Genomic DNA, 20,012 nt, shown 5'->3' with positions numbered 1-20,012 from the left:
GTTGCCTTTGGCTTAAAACTATAAGATATTCTCTGCTTCTTTTACTCAGTCTCAGCTACTGGCTCAGATGATCAAATACATTGGATACATTTATTACAGATGTTGAGCACTAACTGACATTTGTGTCTCACTCACGTTGATTTAAAGGTAGGGTTGGCAGTCCTGGAAAAACCAGCAAGAGGAAACTTGATTTTGAAAGTAGACAACCAAAGAACACTGCATGTGGCCTTTGATGCCCAGTTATCTGTATTACAGTCCTATCTATACACAACTTAGGCAACAACAACAACATTACCTATAAGGCTATATGTCTCAGAAGGCCTGGCCTGTAACAGCAGTCTCCATTTGCTAATGAAACCTCCTGTGGCTACCTTCTCTGCCATAGCTCGCTAGCTGTAGCTGTAAAACAGAGTGGTAACTCGTCTGCCTGCAAAGCCTTGTGGGAGACTCCTGGCTCACACATTGAGTGCAAAGGCAGAGTGCGTGCAAGTAGGAAGTTAGGTTGAGAGGCAGTTAGGCCATCTAATGGTTTTGCTTGGGACAAGTAAAATTATTGGTCAGGCTTTTTTCAGCTCTGCTGCTGCCACCACAGATGACTATTATTTTTCTTTATGTTATCAGTGCATTTCATGTTTTCATTGCCACCAGGAGGAAAAAAGATTTTCCAGATATGTAACAAAAAATTGCCAACCCTACCTTAACATGCGAGTACTAAACACATTTACTGCAGCTTTATGCTCAGTTTTATTTAAAATGACATTTAAGTAGTCGTTACAATCCTCTGTTGTTCCCCAGGCTGTGTATGACCTGACATGGGAGATCCTCCAGGAGATTTTTGCTGAAGACCCCAATGCTGATCAGCCTCAGTGGGTCAAACCACAGCAAGTCAAGTCCTCTTTCTTCCACAGAGTAAAGAGCACAGGAAACCTCACTAAAATCCAGGTACAGTGCCACAGGACAGAGTGGATTAAGAAGGAGAGTGATGACATCTCCACTGACTCTAAAAGGACTTTTCTTTTTTAAAGTAACTTTGGATCATGGCATTGTTGAGTAGTTCCAAACATTAGGAGCAGCACCATAAAGTTGCATTGTGTTTTATCAGCTTAGAATTATTGTGTTTCTTGAAATTTGTGACTTAGGTGAAGATCAGATCACATTTCATGACCAATTTATGCATAAAACCAGGAAATTGCAAACAGTTCCTTTACTTTCTCTTGGGACTGTATATCTTCAACACCAAGACAACCAATGTCTTGCGTTTAAAATGTCATTTTTCTTTCATTAATCTAAGGTCTTTACAGTCATTTGTGCCTATTATATGTGTTGATGTAAGATATTTTTCATGTAATGTTGAACAGGAATTCATCACAGCAGAAGTACTGAAACTGTACGGTCTGGCAAAAGATCAGAGCCAGAAAACCGACTGGCAGAAGATGCTCAAATTTGGCAGAAAGAAGCGGGACAGAGTTGATCACATCCTGGTAGGTTCTAAAATTCAATGCCTGGGTTAAATGTGTCCAGTATCAGCAGAGAACAATGCAATATACTTGATTGTCCCCATAGGGAAATTGGGCCTGGACTCAGTACTGCACACATACATAAGTTTCCACCAATACATAAGCTGAACTACAAGTAGATAAAACATACGTTTCCCCCGACATATTACATATATAACACTGCACAATCAAAATCAGACAATTATTACGTACCATAATTATAATAATAATTATTATTATTATTAAGAACACTTAATATACAATAGGTATTTGTGACCCACTTGTTCAATATTGCTTTGCAGATATCAGAACCAAATGGTTGATTTCCTGTAGATAGCATCAACGGATTAATAAAATATTTGTTTTGAAATTATGATGTTGACCTATTTAAATTAGGATTATACAGTCTTTATTGCTTTATTAGTTTATATGATGTCAAACTTGCTCTTGCTTTAAAACTTAACCCTGTCACCAGAATTGTTCCCTCCAGCCATAAAGCCTTTGTGAAACTGGATGGGGCAACATGTTGTGCAGATCATATTCTGTTCTATCAGAATCAGTATCATGTTTACTGGCCAATATATATGCATGCATGCATGCATGCTATTATACAATATCTCTGAGTGAGTTTAACTAATTAGATTTGATGTCAGATCAACAGGGTTTTTAGGAGCTCATTTGTACAAAGTTATCCGCCCCTGAAACTGTAACTGGCCGGGTGATTTTTGCATAAGACTAGAAGCTTACATTTGAACTTTGTGCCATGACATGTTCCTGCTTTACTCACAACAGTATGAACAATTGAAGTTAATTACTGTGCAATGGAGGGTGAACCCTGTTTGTCTCTCAGGTTCAGGAGCTCCATGAGGAGGAGGCCCAGTGGGTCAACTACAATGAAGATGAGCTGCTTGTGAAGATGCAGCTGGCAGACAGCATCTTTGATGCACTGCTGAAGGACACTGCGAACGAGCTGACACTAATCTATGACAAGAGGGTGAGCAGAGACGGCCTCTCCTGACAGTGTTCCTGCTTAGATTTTAAACTCATTCATAGTCTTTCCTCACCCCAGTGAACTCTAGCCAACCTGCTGCCACTTTGTCTTCCATCAAACAATGTGCCAATAACAACCCTCAGATGCCTTCACTACCCCTCAGCTAAACAACTTTTACTCAATTTGCTGAATGTGCTTCAGCTAACCATAGTTGTTACATAATTTGTTTTACACATGAAACTCCTCTTGAGCAATCCAGCCTTCTTAAACCCTCAACACCATCTAGCCTCAGTTCTCAGCTCCTGGACTGGTTGGTCTTTTTGTAAATGCCAGTTGGAGAATGAGTAGATGTTCTGATAGGATGAACTGTGCCATTTGTTAGCATTTAATGTACATTAATGCTGCTAAGTTGATCGTTCCATTGGGGGACTGAAATGTAAACAAAACTAGGTTATTATATTTTGTATCAAATTTTCAAGTAAATGTATACGGATTCAAAGATGAAGAATATACAGTGTAGTCTGGAAGTGAACCATGACTTTTGGCTTTGCGATCCAGCACACTGAAATTAAACAATCACCATCTGGTTCCAGGTTTCAATTTTGATTTGAGGGGGTTTATATGCATAATGGGTGATCAGTGTAGAAGTTGATGCCTTTTATTTATAGTCCCCAGTTTTGAGGGATTGTAAGTTTGCCATAATCCAAACAAATGTCTTTGTCATGCAGTCGTCTTTGCTTCTTGCTTGTCTGTGGGACTTTTGGCTTCAGCCTGGTCTTCACTAGGTTCATTTCATGCTCAGTCGAGCTGAGGTTAGAAGAATATTTGACTGTTTGGCACTAAAAACAGTTTGTTTGCTTTTGGGCACTGTGTTAAGCATTATTGTCCTGTTGCTTTCTCTTTAAACTGGGGGCTGTGTATAATAAAATCCAACACTGTTCACCCAATAAGGATATGAATGCTCTCAAACTCCCCTGAAGCTGAGAGAAAACATGTTCTCACTGCATGGTATTTCATCATCACAGAATTTAGATATTTATTGTGTGAAAATGTTTAGAGGAGAAATGAGAATTGTAAATGATCTTGTCAACGTATAGATAATTTTAACATTGTGTAAAGAAAATCTAATGCAATTGTAAAAGCACAAATAGAAATGTGAATATGTCTACACATTATGTTGGAGATTTAAGAAATTCTATTGAAACCAGAAAAAACATTTTAATATTTAAAGTCAGTTTGATGACACTGTGTTGATATTGGGAAGCATACACTATGTATCAATGTCAACAGACCGAATGAATCTCATAGTGCTACCAAGGAATACTTGTCCAAGGATTTGTTATTATGTGTTTTATGTTGTAATTGAAGCTGTAGCCCCCGTGAAGTGTTTTTCATTTTTGCTTTTCAATAGCTCCACAGTTACGAGCTACATTGAGGTCGCTTTCAAAATCAAGCAAGTTTCATTGCACATGCTGGCATTTTCTAAGATTCCATTGGTTTGTGTGAACACACTACATGCTCAAAACCTGGTTTAGTACATAGTATGCAAGTGGGAAATAAAAGACCGGCAGGATGCCTGACTTGATATTTTAGAATCACATTATAGGACATTACTGAAATGCTGGATTTGAGCTTTACTTATCCTGTGACCCATTTATTTTCTGTGACCTAAGAAAACAATTGTGATTGTCTTGTTTTTCATCAGTTATCCTGGTAGAGGTTAATGTAGCAGAATCTAAAAGACATGTAGTCACATAGGAGCATGACATTTGACTTTAGAGCAGTCATTGAGTTCAGACCAGTTATCAGATTGAAGCCAGATAGCAGTGATCAGTTTCAGTTAGTTGTAACAAACTTCAGCATCCTTTGGGCCTACTGTTTCTTCAGCTGTTAAATGATTGCTCTTCTTTCTAACCAGTTTACCAGTACTTCATTTTCTACCTTTTCAGTCTTTCTGTATCAGAGCATAGTGGAGTAGAGGATGTTTCAATGCCTCAGCTGAGGAAATGGTTCTAATGCTAACTATTGCCGACTCACCCTTGATGTTATCTGCTTCATGTCCACATCGCTGCTGCTGTGCATATAGACACACCTTAGACTTTTTAATGATTACCTGTAATACAAGCTAGTTTGTGGAAACACACACATAATCGCTCCAGTGTGAGTCACTGAGCTGGTGAGGCTGAGCACGTAGGACTGTATGCAAGGACTTATTTTTGGTCCTCACTGTCAGCTCCAACAAACTGTACAAACTCATACTGGCATGTGTGACAGAGCTTGTTAATCCTCGCTGACGTTTTGTAGCTAAAGTGACCTTAAACTGGGTACTTTTTTTTTTTTCTACCTGTCAATGTTTTAACAGTTGCTAAAGTGTATCTTCAAACTGTAAATTATACAATGTCAAAAAAGACCAAACTCATTTGATATCAATTTATCCATGCTGTATGACTTGTCTGTCTGGATTGTAATTGTAATGGTGACTGATTAGTACCATAAAAACATTTTCTGTAAGGCTTTATTACAGACCTCCTCAGTGTCCTCTTGAATTGATTGTATATGGGAGGAAGTAGCATTCTCCTCTGTAACTATGCAGTTCTCTATCTTATGCATTGTTTTGTATGTATGAACCAGACAGCTAAGATTTCTGCTGTTAGTCTGCAGACTAAATATGCAACAAGCTCAAAGCTGTTGGCTGGTAGGGTGGAGTTGCTTTTCTTCTCTGGGAGATGAAGCAAATTTGCCTTTTAATATTAGAAATGTGTCATTTGATCCTAATAACCAAATTAAAGTGTTGACACAAAAGATATGGTTATCAAATTAAAGCAGTCAGACGACTTCCCTTGTCACCTTTTGACATGTTTATTTATAATAATGTGCTGTGAGTGTGCTAAGTGCACTTGAAGACTTGTACAATTCTTTTATGGATGTAAATATACTGTTTATCCACTCTGACCCACTATTACTGTAACCAGAGCGATCGTTGTAAAATAAACATGGTTTACTTTGCAAATATGTACATAGTATATATTTGTTAGCTAAATGAACTTTGAAATTGTAAATAAAGTTTTCGTTGTTTCTAAAGCAATATGCTGTCCCATAATGTGTGCTGGTTATAATTGGTGGCTAGCACCAAGTGTTGTGATGGTGTTGACAACTGGCTCCTTGCACTAATGTTTAGGTCCCTGTGGCGCTGAGGTTTGTCTGCTGGTCTCCTCGGAGCTGGGTCAGATCATGTCAGGTTACATTAAAGTCTCAATACTCAAAGCATTCAAATGTTTTTTTTTTTTTATGATGCAACTTCAGAATGCAGGATTTGGGCCATTACTGCACCACTGAGGAGACAAGGCCCTCCACTAATGTTTCTGGGAGTTCATGACCAGAGAAATTAAATTCAATATAGGCACATTTGGACTCTGTTCTTAAGTGTAAATTTCTAAAAATGTGACAAATTGAAATAAGTAATGTGATATAGCCTATAAGCCTACTGTAGGTATTTTGGCAAGTACTTATTCTAAAAAAAAAAGGGCATCTCATTCAGCAAACGGAGTTTTCACATGGCTACGTCTCATTTCCAAGTTGAGTCTGAAAGATAATGAGATGCAGTTGAAATGCACTTGGTGAGTTGACAGGAGTTACAATATTTTATGTGAATAAGATTTTTTTTGTTTTTCTATTACTCTTCCACTTACGCTTATTGTATTTTATTTTATCTCACTTCTTTACTTTCCAGCCATTCAAACTACAGAGTTTTTCAGCTAGTTTGTGGACCTTGAGTCAAGTTTTTTTAGTCTATTTATTGTGAAATTGCGAGGTCACACACTACCAAGAAATGCTTTTATATTAATGTTAAGCAACGTGTCATTTTCTGGATGAAAGTTGTCAGTCTCTGGACGTTTTGTGCTGGCGTCATTTCACCGTTGCCTAATTAGTTATCAGCTATGAAAACGACGAACAGGAGGATGAGCTGCTCTGTGACACGCGCTGTTTTAGGGAAGTGGGAGCTCGCGCGGGGGAGGAACCGTGAAGCCCGCTGGCCAAAAAACGCAAATGCGAAACCGTCGCGTTAAGTTTATGCAAACTTGCTGCCTTCATTGCGACGATTAGCAGCAGTGGCAGCTTGGACGGGGAAGATGGCACGATACTGTGACCGTGCCACGTCTCGATTTACTGGAGAAATACAAGTGTGTCCTAGAAAGACAGCAACATCTGCTGTTTGGTTGTGTTTTTATCTACTTTTTCCTTCCGCTGCGCAGGCTGGCCTGTACACAACTTCGGACCAAATCATCTTGTTAACGTCGGAAAATGTGGAGTCGGTTTTAGTCAACTCCTCAGTGGCTATGGTTGTGGAGTTCTACGCTTCGTGGTGCGGACATTGCATCGCCTTTTCTCCGGTTTACAAAAGTTTGGCTCGAGACATTAGAGGTTGGTACGGACCTGCAACGAGTCACGTAGCTGCAGCTGTTTATGGTGGCAATTTTGAATTTTACTTCACTGTCGACATTCATAAGCGGTAATACTGATCTTGATTTATTCACAAGATAAACCAGCAAAAAGTCTCACAGGTAACAACATGTTGGGACGAATACTCTGCAGTTAATTTGTCTCTGGCTGCGATATTGTTTGGGATACACTCCCCTGTTTTTACTTATTGCATGGGCAGAGTGAGAGCACAAAGCTGTTGTTTCTACCTGTTAATTAGAGCATGTGATTTAATGGATGTGTTTTTATTCTGCCCAGTATTGTGGCTCTGTCACGTCTACTCACTGTGCTTTGTTCCTGTATCTCATGAGTCAGAGGAAATGTCACAAAGTCATGAGAATCAATAGGGCGATAGTCATGGAGCAAAGTTTCTGATAATGGCAGGTAGGCCTGACATAGTCATGGGGTATTTCAGTCTCACTATGATGGCTTGGCATGTTGTCAGAGGTCCTGTTTGGGAGCTGTAGCAGAGGGGTCCAGCTGAACTTGGATGGTGACATTAGGAATACATGCAGATGATAATCAATGGCGTCATGCCAGCTATGAGCCTGTAGACATATGATTAGCAAATCTGCTGGGGGCATGTGAAATGACATATCAGTTGTTTAGTAAGAGAGACAACCTGCATAGACCCATCAGAGATGCTACATTCCTTCATTCATGGGGAAATAAGGAGGTACTTACTGACAAATATTAAAAAGTGAATTCGCTGAAGAGGCAATATCGGTGTACAGCGTAATTATGTACTGAAACATGGGCTATCTTGGCACACAGGACACTAGGACAACACAGACTGTTGAGATAGTGCACTCTTGTATTTACTGTCTCTCTCTCTCCTGTTTTGTGATGTGTGTTCTTCAGAGTGGAAGCCAGCTGTAGACCTGGCAGCTATAGACTGTGCTATAGAGCAGAACAGGGGGGTCTGCATCAGCTACAGCATCAGAGGGTATCCATCTATAATGGTACTACACAGTGAAATCCATCTGCACAGGCCTGCATGCTGTCACATCATATCGTATTATCTTTATTGACATGAATCTTGATGTTACATTATTGTCAAAGCCCAGTTACATATGACCAGATTATACACACTGCAACAAAACAGTGAATCAAAAGGGAGTTTGTGTTCTGAGAAAGGGCCTTTGTACTATTTCATATTCTTTCATTAGTAAAGCTTTTAAATAAATTATATTGAAAATAACCATCGCTTGCAGCCCTATGAGAAAGTAAAAGAGGATCTTGTTTCAATTCATTCTTTAAATGTAAAAGTACTCGCTTTTAAATAATTCTCTAATAATAGTCCATGTAGTCTGAAAATGCTTAGTCTGCTCTGTGAAAGTCTGAATCATCTGGTGCATAACTTAAAAGCATAAAGTTTGTTGAAGGACTAGTTTGTTGCTTAACGAGAAATGAGAGGCGCTCTCAGGCACTGTTAAAGGAAAACTGTAAGAAGTCTTCGTTTTATAACTACACATAAATTACAGCTTGAGCATATTTCTGCAGTGCTGTGATCTTTCACCACATTGCTTTAAGATCTGTCTTACTGCTTGTCTCACTGAGTTCCTGGCTCCTCTCACACATTCACTGAACTGGCCATGAGGTCAGCAATGTTCACAGCTTCCCTCGAACCTGCCAGGAAGAATTCCCTTATTCAACACTGCTATGTTTGATTTTGATTCACATGTTATGTCGCGTGTGCATAAGCCTGTGTAGGAACAAAATGTCTTTTGCAAGTAGTTTATAAAGCAGCTTTGATAAACCAGAGTCAAATCTGAAGTTAAAGTGTTCCGACCTAATTATTGTTAAAATTTTATTACAATTCTTGACTTTTACAAGTGTCCGTGCCTTCTTACATTGATTATTTGTTTTTAGGCCTGAAAGAATAAATCAATTCATTTGGAGTGGCAGAAAATTAATTGGCAAAAAATTGATAATCTTTTATAATTAATCAAATATTAAATATTTCCTCAAACATGGGTATTTGCTGTTCTCTGTTTTTATAATATCTGCAATTGTCTGAGTGCTCAAAACATGTGATGGGCATTATTCACTGTTTGACATTTCATAGTATAACGGATTAATTGTAAAAATAATTCACAAAATTAATAAACAGAAATGTATTGATGGCCTGAAGAGACATTTTAAAATGTGTATAAAATAATCTTTTTCTGGCATTTGTCTTTCAGTAACTTCAAACTTTACAACACCTACTTTGCAACACAGTGAAGTTATGCATGATCAGCAGCCACACTGCGGAAATGCTCCAACTTCAAACGTCTGCATTTGCATATGATTAAGCAGCAGTAGTGTTTGTTACAGCCTGTTCGCTCGGTGCTGTCACTCAGTGGAGGCCAGTGAAACAAAGAGCTCGCTCTTTTTGAGCTCACAGTGGAGCTTTAACATTTGCAAACTCATTGCAACCAGTATGAATTTAGGGGTTGAGGCGGATACAGTCCCCCCCCAACCAAATATTACACTATCGATTTGCTTTACTCTCATGGTCGTGTGAGGGCCGTCTCATCTAATCCCACTTCTCTCTTCTCTTTCACTTCACAGCTCTTCCCTGCCTATTCCAAGGCTGATTCTAAAGGACATTCTTTTAAAGGTATCACTACAGAAACAGTTAAAGGGTCCTTCAGTTTTTTTACTTACACACTTTTTAACCTTAGCTCAGCTCCAGTGTCTGCCATTTATTTCAGACTTCACTGATATTGCAGCTACTCTGTAGTTTGCTTAGGCAGTCCTGGACATGTTTCAATGAATGATTGTCCATCATGAGAATAAAATGTCTCCTGACCCCCCCAGCTTTTCCTCGGGATGTTCAGGGTCTGCGTCACATGATCATAGACGAACTGGAAGCCAATAAGGAGCCCTGGCCCCCTGCCTGCCCGCCACTGGAGCCCACCATGTAAACATAGACACAATTTCACTGGTAGATTGGATAAGAGATTTTGTTAAGTGACACATGTTGAAGGTTCATAATTTTAAAGTAAAGTGTAAATGTGCTGAACTGCAGTTTGCTTTTGCTCCTACAAATGTGTGGATTCTAATAACTTGTTAATCTACAGTATTTCTGTATCACCACTGTTGTATTTTTATGCTTTTGCTGCTACAAAAACTCATATTCCCATCATGCTGCTTCATTTCATCTGATCTAATCATTGACTGCTGCAGGAATCTGCACTGTTAGTCACTATACTTTATAGAATACAAAGATTGCTCAGTTTACTCAATCAATACACATCTGTTAGTCTGAAAGTCAATGCCTGATGTAAGTTAAAAGTCATTTATTAGAGCATGAGGGACCAATATGTTTCCACTGCTGTACCACCCTGCTTTGCCCACGTATACAGACACATCCACTGCGTATATGGTGGTGTGAGAAAAGGAAGCAGGAAGTCGTGTTAATTATCTTTTTAGCTTTAAAAGGCAAGTACCACTGTTCCTCATGATTTCTTCTTCATATAATCAAAAGTTTGTTTGAGCGTCACAACAGAAAATCCTAGTTGCCATTCTGCCTTTCCTTTCTTAACCAAAAGGACACTTTCAAAGTGTAAAGAACATACATGAGAGCAGAAATAAACCTGCTAAATGAAACCAAGATGTTCTCCATCTTGGTTTTAATGTTTCTAAGCTGGGAAGAGAAGAGAGAGCCAGGGAAACATATAGATCAGTAAAATGTTTATACAAATGAAATTATTTGGTTTCAATGCTCCCACTTTAAGATAAAATGTCCATAAAATTCTCTTCCATTTGATAGCTGATTGATTCAAGATTCATTAGTTGTGTCTGGTGTTTCCTCGTGGCTTAACTTGACATCAGTGCTTTGTCTGCTCCTCTCTCTCCAGCCAAGCAGAGATCGACAGCTTCTTTGAAACAAACAATGTTCAGCATCTGGCCATGATCTTTGAGGAAGTTAAATCCTACATCGGCCGAGAGGTAACAGAATCAAGAATATTACTGCTGTTTTAATAGTGACTCAGTTTGCAGTCCAACCATGGAACTAACAGAACCCTGCTATGCTTGAACCAGAAAGACTAAGTCTGTAGTCAGAATAAGCTGGTATGGTGTTTGGTTGAAGAGAAAATCTTAATGAGACTAAAATCTTTTCTGTGCGTGCTGTGTTCTTCAGGTAACCCTGGACCTTTTACAGTTTGAGAACATTGCAGTGCGGAGAGTCCTGAACACTGAGGAAGGTCTGGTGACCAAACTGGGAGTGACTGAGTTTCCATCCTGCTACCTTTATTATCCAGGAGGCAACTTCACCAGGCTCAGAGTGTGAGTGTCTGTGCACTGTTTAACTTTGACTCAAAAATGCCAGCTTTCATCTTACCACTTAAAGGTACATTTACAAAAACATAGGCACAAAGGATGAATTTTATTAAAAGTAATGAAAACTGGTGGGGTGTGTAGAGCTTTTAAATTTACAGCTTCTGTCTTTAAACACAACCATGAAATGGACAACTAAGGACAGTGTAGCAAAGGGTTAGATTATGTGCATGTCTAGAATAATATATTGAACTTGTACAATGTTTTTTTCCTTTTCATCTGGTATCACACTACCCGTGAAGGCTATAGGTGACAGTATCTCTCTCTATCTCTCTATCTCTCTGAAGGTGTTATTGCCCACTTCCTTTCCTCACTAGCTGCTTTAAAGCAGCACTTAAAAAGGCAAACCTACTATGTAAACACACAAGTGAAGGAGACTATCTCTAACAGAAACAATGACAGTAACATGCATCACCTCCTACAGGATGCACTCTTCTTTATATCCCAGTGTTGCCTGTTGTTATACAGTATGTATTGTAAAGGACAAATTGAAAAAAAGAGAAAGGACCTGATAAACTTAAGTCTCCATCCTTTTTGGAAACATTTTAAATGTTTAAAACAAAAGAATTTCCATTTAATTTGATCTGAGATACACAAACACCAAGTTTATTCTCCTTGGGTTCCCATTGTTCCACACACAGCAACTTTGCTTTCTGCTCTAAAGCTTCAGCGTGTGCTCATTATCTGAACCCCTATTCATGAAAATACTTTTAAACATCTGGCCTCTTAATGGGATCAGAGCATCAAAATCACTCCCATTATTCACGATCATAAAGCGACGCTGATCATTCCTCACCCTGCAAATTCATCTGCTGTTTCTGCCTCTTTGTTTGGCTCTTTCAATAACTTGGCATGCAAAGAGGACTCTTTTTAGTTGACAAATGCAAAAAGGAAATGATTTATTGCTGATTTATTTATTCACCCTCCATCTCTCTCCTTCCAACCCCCCTCATCTCCATCACTGTACAGAGGGAGGTTTTTTAATTTCTTGCATGAAAACAATGCCATTGCTTTTCTGGCTTCACCTGCCAAACAAGCCCCAGCCGCACACGGCGACAGATGGCCTCCCATCATCTCTGAATATCTGATTGATCCTGGGAGAGTGTGTGTCTACATGTGTGTGAGCCTGCGGGGGCGTCTCGCATCCGTCATGCATGTAATGTGTGACTGTCCCAGGTGAATGCATTCCCCTCTCAGCCCACCCTGATGTCTGCCTGCCTGCTGGCCTTGGGGATCACTGGATGAATGGCTCTCCCTCCACATCTGTACAGTCCCACCAGACACGGAGGTGTAATTGAGTCCCTGGCTGGTGTGAGTGAGTGTGAGCTCAGAGTATCCATCCTCCTTATTACCATCCTGTTTCAGTTTTACAACTCTCTCTATCTCTCTGTTCGTGGCAAGGGGAGAAAGCAAATAACAAAAGGATGTGAGTGGTCTAGAGAGAGAGGACGAGAGAGCACGTTAATGGTTTTAGTTGCAGAGTTATCACATGGCTAAATGATCAGCGATCTCTCTCTCTCTCTCTCCCCCTCTGTCTCTCACTTCACAGTACTCTGGCACCAGCTGCTTAGTATTTAAAATGCATTCCTGTAAGTGTGTAAAATATATGGCCACAAAAAATCCAGGTTGTAAAGCATTTTTATGGCAGTGGACTGCTGAAACAAACGGCCAGAAAAGGAACTGTGAATTTTTTACAGGGCTGGAGTCAGGATTTTAACATACTGCTGTACAAACCTACAGTCACACATATACTCTGTGGACACCTAAACATCCCACTGTCATGTGATAGCTGAGTATCAGAAACGTAGGTACTTGCATGTATATGCTACTATAACAGCCTCCACTCATTTCACAAGGACTTGGAACCTGCCACAAGTGCATTAGTAAAGTCAGCCACTGATGTTGGGCGATGTTCCAGTTTATCCCAAAGGTGTGGAGGAAGATGAGGTCAGTGTTGTGTGCAACCCAAGAAGGCTATTCCACATCAGACTTTGGAAACCAGTACACCTGACTCTGTACATGGGGACATTGTCACATTGAAACAGGAAAGGATGTTTCTCCAAATTAGATGCAGTCTGTTGTGAAATATTAGCATATGCTGTAACATTCAGACTTTCCTCAGTTGAGTTTAATGGCTCTGGCCCAAACCATCCCCCAGGCCAGTATAGCACATTAAAATATATTCATATACTTATGGTCACTAAGGGTTAATCTCACCTGTGCTTCTCTCCCACAGCAACATTGAGGCTCGTTCTTTCTACTCGTACGCCCTCCAGAGGCTGCCGGGGGTGGTGCGTTCAGGGAAACCACCACCAGTCACCATAGATGTCCTCACCAACAACACACAGGAGCCCTGGAGACCCTTCAACAAGTATGAACAAGATCCACAGTGAACTGTCTTTCTCTGCGTGATCTCTCACTGTTGTGCATTTTTTTTATTGTGTCTGTGTGTGTGTGTGTGTGTGTCATTGTACGTCCAGGTCCGGGGTGTATATGGCAGACCTGGAGTCAACGCTGCACTACTCCCTGCGTGTGGAAGTGGCTGCTTACCCTGTCATCAAAGGAAAGGCCCTGATTTCTCTCAAGAAGTACGTCGCTGTCCTAGCAAAGGTAAATATAGCACAGACACATACTACACAGGCACAAGATGCACAAAATGTGTCATCCAAATTATATGCTGTACATGAATTGATTTGCGTTCTTTATAAATATTAAAAATGGGTGGAAACTTAATTTTAAAAAGTCTGTAATACAACATTATGTGTGACAGATCTGCAGTGCAAACATGTATTTCAGTTATTTATTTTATTCTTATTTTCAGGCACTTCAGTGCATAATGAGCAGTTTGTTTACATTCCCTCCCCATTTTACCCTTCACTGTTTATTATTAGAAATATCGCCTGAGCTGTCCTTGTCACCAAAGGGCCTGTGGCAATCAAGAACAATAACAACTTTTATATGCATAGGAACCTAAAATAAAAAAAACAATGTTTAAACCAACCAAATCATATTATGGAGAGCATCCAGTCAACAGAAATGTGTTGTTACATCAGGTCACCACTAGATGGAGAGTGAGACAGCAGAATATTTGTTCACACTATAAATTGTGTTGTTTTGCAGCATTTAGCTTCAGGTTGCTTCATATCATGTTTTTATTCCTTTTAAAAATCAATCTAACCCAAATGTATCTAATTGATTGTTCAGGAAAATGCGATGTTTTATTTAACTACACACATTATTCAAAGCAGAAGTGGATGCCATTGACTAAAGCAGGAGCACAAACACTCTCCTGGGTATTATTGACCCTCTTGATGTTGCTTCCCAGGAGGCTTGAAGCTCGGCTGCCACCCACTCGCCGCCCACTGACTTTACAAGGACACAGCTTGATTACTAGTACTGCTCCTCCTTCTCCTCCTGTGCTATGTCCCTACTCTTGGTTTCACACAAGTGTCTCTATAAATACTTGTGGTTGTGCCAACCCTCTGTGCTTCACCAAAACACCCCCTCCCCCTGGACTTTCCATCTTCCTTCTATGATGCAGTTTTTTCCCCTTTACATCCTTTTCTACATTCTTTACTCCTTTTTATTTTCTCTTCCCATCCTCCCTTTCTTCTCACCTTCTTCCATCTACATGGATATAATTTATTTTTCATGACTTCGTGCTTGTTTGATTAGTTGCATTTTATCCACATTGTAATAATAACTTTCTTTCCATTTTTGGTTGCATTTTCTAACACTGATCACAGGCTCCCTCTTTCACATATTCCATCCTTCCTTGCTGAAGTGTGCCAGCCAGGCAAACATGTTGTGGTGATGAGGCCTGACCTGCCCTGTCCATATTGGCTGCGCACCAGGCTGTCTCACTGCTAGTGTGCCACCAATCTCTCTGATTATATCTCACTCTCTAGGGAGGCGTTGTAGCAAGCTAGTGTGTGTCAATTCATGTGTGCGTATAAGGGGCGTGTGTTTGTGGGGCAGAGCTCCGTGGCCTCCCATTAGCTCCAGTTTGTTTAGTCAATAGCAGCAGGTCCCAGTGGTATTTTTAGCGTGTCCCCCTACCAGAATGGACCAGCCCCTCAGCAGGGCTTTGTGTAGCTGAGGAGGCCATCATTGTTACAGCTGACCACAACTTGTGACAGGCATAATTAATGTGAGCGCGCTCGCTACAAAGAGACCAGACCCTTTCAGTCGGCCAACTTGTTAGGAGCAGTTAATGTAACAAAGTAGTTTGTGAGCCAGGTTGGGAAGAAACTGACTTGGGATAAGAGTGAATGACGGGTCAGTCTCATATACTGTACTTTAAATATTACTAGTGTAATATGTTTAATGATACCTTTTTGCATTTAGTTTTATATGATTCTATTTACAGGCTAGTAATGAGACTACCTTTTCCATTCAAATGCCTGATGATCGGTTGAAGAGAATTGCCTCACTGTTAAAACCGTCCTGTTGTCTTGATCACTGACACAACATGTGAAACTCTGACACCTGAGCTCCTCACATGTGTCATGTGGTTAGATAGAGTGAAAGTGACTCACAGTGTCCTGACGGCATCTGTTATCGCTGGTGACACATTTCCTGAATCATGACATGCTTTTTTATTTTTACTGCACCTAACAATTAATTTAAAAGGTATTTATATGCATTAGTGTGTGTATATGAATATGAGTGTTTGTGTTCTGTGTGGACTTGCATTTATGCGTGGAATGCTGTAGCTAATTAATATTTTTTATTCAATCTCTTTTTTTTTTGACATTGACTTGATGAATCATTGTGTTTATTAAACATCACAAAACTGCTTAAACCAGTTTCCTAGAGTCCAGAGGGACATCTTCAAATATGTACTGTAGGTATTAATTTTAGTACAATGAAAGACAAGAAAAAGCAAGTAAATAAAAATACAACAAATACTTTACAGATAACTTTACAGACACATTAATGAGAAGCTGGAACCATGAAATGTTTGGCATTTCTGCATGAAAATTACTTTATCAGTATAGCTGCCTGTACATTTTCTTTCAGTTGCTTGACTAATCATTTGTTCTATGCGTGTGTGTAGAGCATGTTAAGAACACAGTCTGTGTGTAAAGTATTCATCTGCTTCTTCTTACTCTGGCCTTAGAAATGACACTGTCCATGTACTGTAATCGCATGAATTGTTAGTTGCCTTTCTCTCCACAGTCATCTCCATCCAAACATGGGTTTTGCTGTTGTTGTTGTTGTTGTTGTTGTTGTTTATTATGTGCACAGTTATATTACTAGATTCACTGTCTTGTCAGGCTGAAGTCGAATTTATGAATCCTCTACATGTATATGTGGATTAAAAAAGTGGATCTTGGGAAGCATGAGAGCATTACAGCAAGGTTTCTAAGGATTAAACCTCTATCCTGCTTTTCTTGAAAGAAGTCCTTGGGGGTGGGGGGGGGAAATAAAACAAAGAATTAAGGTTGGGGGTGGGGTTGTCTAAAGTGATGCTGCCTTTGCCCTTCTCACACCAGGGGTAAGGACATGATGTACACAAAAGCCTTTCTAAGCAAAGATGCACTGGTTTTGTTAACTATGCATCATATTGCTGTTTTAATAAGCAAGACCCAAAAAACTGTTTGACTGACTTGGCTGTTTCCATCTGCAGTTCTGACAGCTGTAAACATTTGCTTGTTAAGTTGAGCTTTTCCTGGTGGATCGTGTGTGCTGTATGTGCCTCCCCTGAGTGATTGAAGCTGGATTACTACTGCGGGGGCTTCACCCTGTGCCTACCCTGATCTGCCCTGTTGCAGCCAGCAGATGCTTCCCTCTCGGGGCCCTCACCACAAGGAGCTTGTGGTTTCTCAGTTGCTGCTGATACTAATCGGATCAGGGATGACATATTGCCGGGGTGAAGGAGGTTGTCATGGTCCAAGTGGGTAGTAGAGGTACAAGGTAGGAGGGGACGTGCATGTTTGTGTGCGTTTCTCAAGACGTGAAAAACAGACATGAAGTGGATATTTGGATGGATGGAGTTGTAGAGGTGGTGGTTTTTGCATGTTAAACTTATAAGAAAGAAAGAAATAATAAACAGTGATCAGAAAGGTTAATTCTGCAGATCTGTGAAATTCTGTTCTGATTGTTCCTCTGCTGCTTGAAACAGTTCCATACGTGCAGGCTGACCTGCCTTTCCTTCAGTGTCTCACAGTTTTTGGCACATAATGCAACAACATGCAAGTGCACTAAATGAAATTGATACTAATGTGTGGTTACAAACGAGGAATCAGAAAAAAGAAAGCAGATGGTGATAAAGGTGAACCTAATTACTAACTAATTACTTAACTAATGTCTGCACTCATAATGATATATTTTTACAGTTGGGTCTGTTTGTGTTTGTAGACGATCACCAGACGGAGTGCTCATGAATAGTGTTGCTTTGGTGATGCTGGGCTAAGTCCATTAGGAGGAAGCACCTGTGTTTCCTCTTCTGGTTAAATTCATATGGCTGTTTAATGAGCTTTTCTGACTGTTCGGCATTCAGACTCCAGATCCAAACCTAAACCTATTACAGTATATCACTCTCTCAGCTGTGAGCAGCAGATGTCAGAGGCCTCTGTCGGCTCTTTACATCCCCCATTTGGTTTTGTTTATATAAAAGGTAAGGAGAGATCTAGCATTTGTAAGATGAAAAAATGGTTGTTGTTGAAATACTGTAGAATCAAACTTGTATGATGATCAGTAATCGACAGGGATTCACAAGCTTGTCAACTATTAGCTGATCCCAGCATTGTCTGTGTGTTTGGTGGCCAAGTTTTATTTATCTATACTGACCAGTTTACTTTTAATTGTATAAATATAATATTATTGTCACTGTCCTGTACAATAAGTAAAAAATCTCCAGCATTGTGAAAATACTCTTTGATAAAGTGAGGGGTTTAAAAAAATATATTTATTTAGCCTAAAAAGTACAACATTTTCTAAATCCAAAAAGGAAGCTTGTATTCCGAGAAAAATCTGAAATCACCAAATTTGGAGATGAGCTGTGTTTACTGGACAGCAATATTACACACGGTATCATTTCAGAAGTAATTTTTGGGAAAAAAAACTACATATATAATTCTAGTAGAAAGATAGTGAAGTTAAACTAATTACACCAGGACGTTTCTATCACTAAGTGAATTACTGGGGTCTGGTTAAGCAGTCGGTGTAACACACAGAGCCTGTCAGAGGGTGTTGAATAGACAGCTGAGTCCTGACTGTTTGAGAGAGCCAGTGTACACAGGTGTGTTTAGCTGAACAGATGGTGGAGGCCAAATTAAAAGACTCAGCAATCCAATTCAAAAAGTGGTCCACATGTTAGATGGTGTTAGCATTCTCTGTCCTCTGCCTTTTCTCTTTATCTTGTTTGGTCTCCCTCATATACCATATCGGTGAGTTTTCAAAGTTATCCTTCACCTTGTAGCATCCTTAAAAAGAGCTAACGATGAAAAAAGAAGTTACCATGGAGGCAAACTGTTTGTCTTGTTGTTGAGGTCTTGGAAAAAGCTTGATCCCTGTAATGTGTCTATTTCTGAGAAACAGGGCCATTATGATAAACTCTTCTACAGAAAGACTTCCAGAGGAACATTTAAAATGTACTAAAGCTCTCTTCTCTCTCTTACAGTCACTACATTCAAGACATTGGCTGTTTCTTTTGTCAGTATTGTGTGTGCAAAGCCACATTTGTCTGTCTGTCTTTACTCTGTCATCACTGGTCTCAGACATACATCAGCTGGATTTCCTCTTTCTGTTGGTGTATCTGCCTCTGCTAGTTACAGTATCATGTTTCCTCCCGGCGATGGTTGTTGCCATGGTAATGCTAGTTTAAAAAGATGTAAATACACAACAGCAGAAAGCCTAAGTAGATGGTGATTGTTGGGGGGTTAGGAAATGGATCTTAACAAAAGAGAAGGCTTAATCTTGGCTGTTGTCACTTTTAGTGAGATTCTTTAAAGGTGCTGAGACGGAAAAACACTCAAACCACAACTTTTGTGAGGCATGTGCACTGTGCACAACACTGTTGAGTATATGTTGGCAACTGACAATCAAGGCATTACATTTCTGGGTATTAGTAAAGAACAAAATAATAGTAATGTAACATAATTATATTGTTTTGATTTGGTTCTTTTCAAGTGAAGAAGTGTTCATGTTAAAGGGGGTTGGCCTCAGTATTAGTACATAGGAAACACAATGGTTAAATTTTTTATAAGCAGAAGATCTATTAGCACCTTCATATTTTAAAGCCATTGTGCTGTGAAAATATGACAATTGAACTACTCTAAAATGTTCTAAACATTTAATCTACTAACTTTTTTTTCACCACACAGTCTGCAGTGCGACATTTGTGTAGATGAAAATCCACCTTGTTTAGAGTAATGAAAAGTCTGACTAGACTTCCGTAGTCTGGAGCTGCTGGCTGTGTTGTACCTTACATATTGTACCAGTCATCCTTGAATATTTGTGTCTCTTAAATACAGTGTAAATGTTTTTCATCTGACCAACAATACATTCATCTTACTGACTTCTATTCTTGAACTGAAATTTAGTGTGACTAATTGTATTTATGTTAGAGACTTACAGTAATCAGCATTTTAATGCAATTTTGATAATTTGTTGTAGTTTCTCCTTGAGATTTTGGTTTTCCCATACAGAGATATAAAAACATGTAACACCACCAAATGAAATCTTTTTCTGCATCTAGACGAATAATCTGA

General features: G+C 39.6%; 2 protein-coding genes across 2 annotated transcripts in view; both read left to right on the top strand.

Annotated features, from left to right (window-relative positions):
- cep350 (centrosomal protein 350) overlaps positions 1–5,606 on the top strand; it is a 34,812-nt gene extending 29,206 nt beyond the window's left edge. The window contains 3 exon segments of the mRNA XM_020612952.1: positions 796–942; positions 1,359–1,481; positions 2,347–5,606. Of these exon segments, the coding sequence (XP_020468608.1) occupies positions 796–942; positions 1,359–1,481; positions 2,347–2,514 (438 nt within the window). The 3' untranslated portion in view covers positions 2,515–5,606.
- Positions 5,607–6,433: 827 nt separating this feature from the next.
- Positions 6,434–20,012, top strand: part of qsox1 (quiescin Q6 sulfhydryl oxidase 1) — a 24,346-nt gene continuing 10,767 nt past the window's right edge. Inside the window, exons 1-8 of the mRNA XM_020613016.1 lie at positions 6,434–6,909; positions 7,828–7,928; positions 9,523–9,571; positions 9,772–9,874; positions 10,815–10,905; positions 11,099–11,244; positions 13,532–13,666; positions 13,776–13,905. Of these exons, the coding sequence (XP_020468672.1) occupies positions 6,618–6,909; positions 7,828–7,928; positions 9,523–9,571; positions 9,772–9,874; positions 10,815–10,905; positions 11,099–11,244; positions 13,532–13,666; positions 13,776–13,905 (1,047 nt within the window). The 5' untranslated portion in view covers positions 6,434–6,617. The remainder of the gene's footprint in view (positions 6,910–7,827; positions 7,929–9,522; positions 9,572–9,771; positions 9,875–10,814; positions 10,906–11,098; positions 11,245–13,531; positions 13,667–13,775; positions 13,906–20,012) is intronic.

The sequence above is a fragment of the Monopterus albus genome, unplaced genomic scaffold (genome assembly GCF_001952655.1).
Source record: "Monopterus albus unplaced genomic scaffold, M_albus_1.0 scaffold129.1, whole genome shotgun sequence".
NCBI classification, from domain to species: Eukaryota; Metazoa; Chordata; class Actinopteri; order Synbranchiformes; family Synbranchidae; genus Monopterus; species Monopterus albus.
This window is presented reverse-complemented; position numbering and strand designations above follow the sequence as displayed.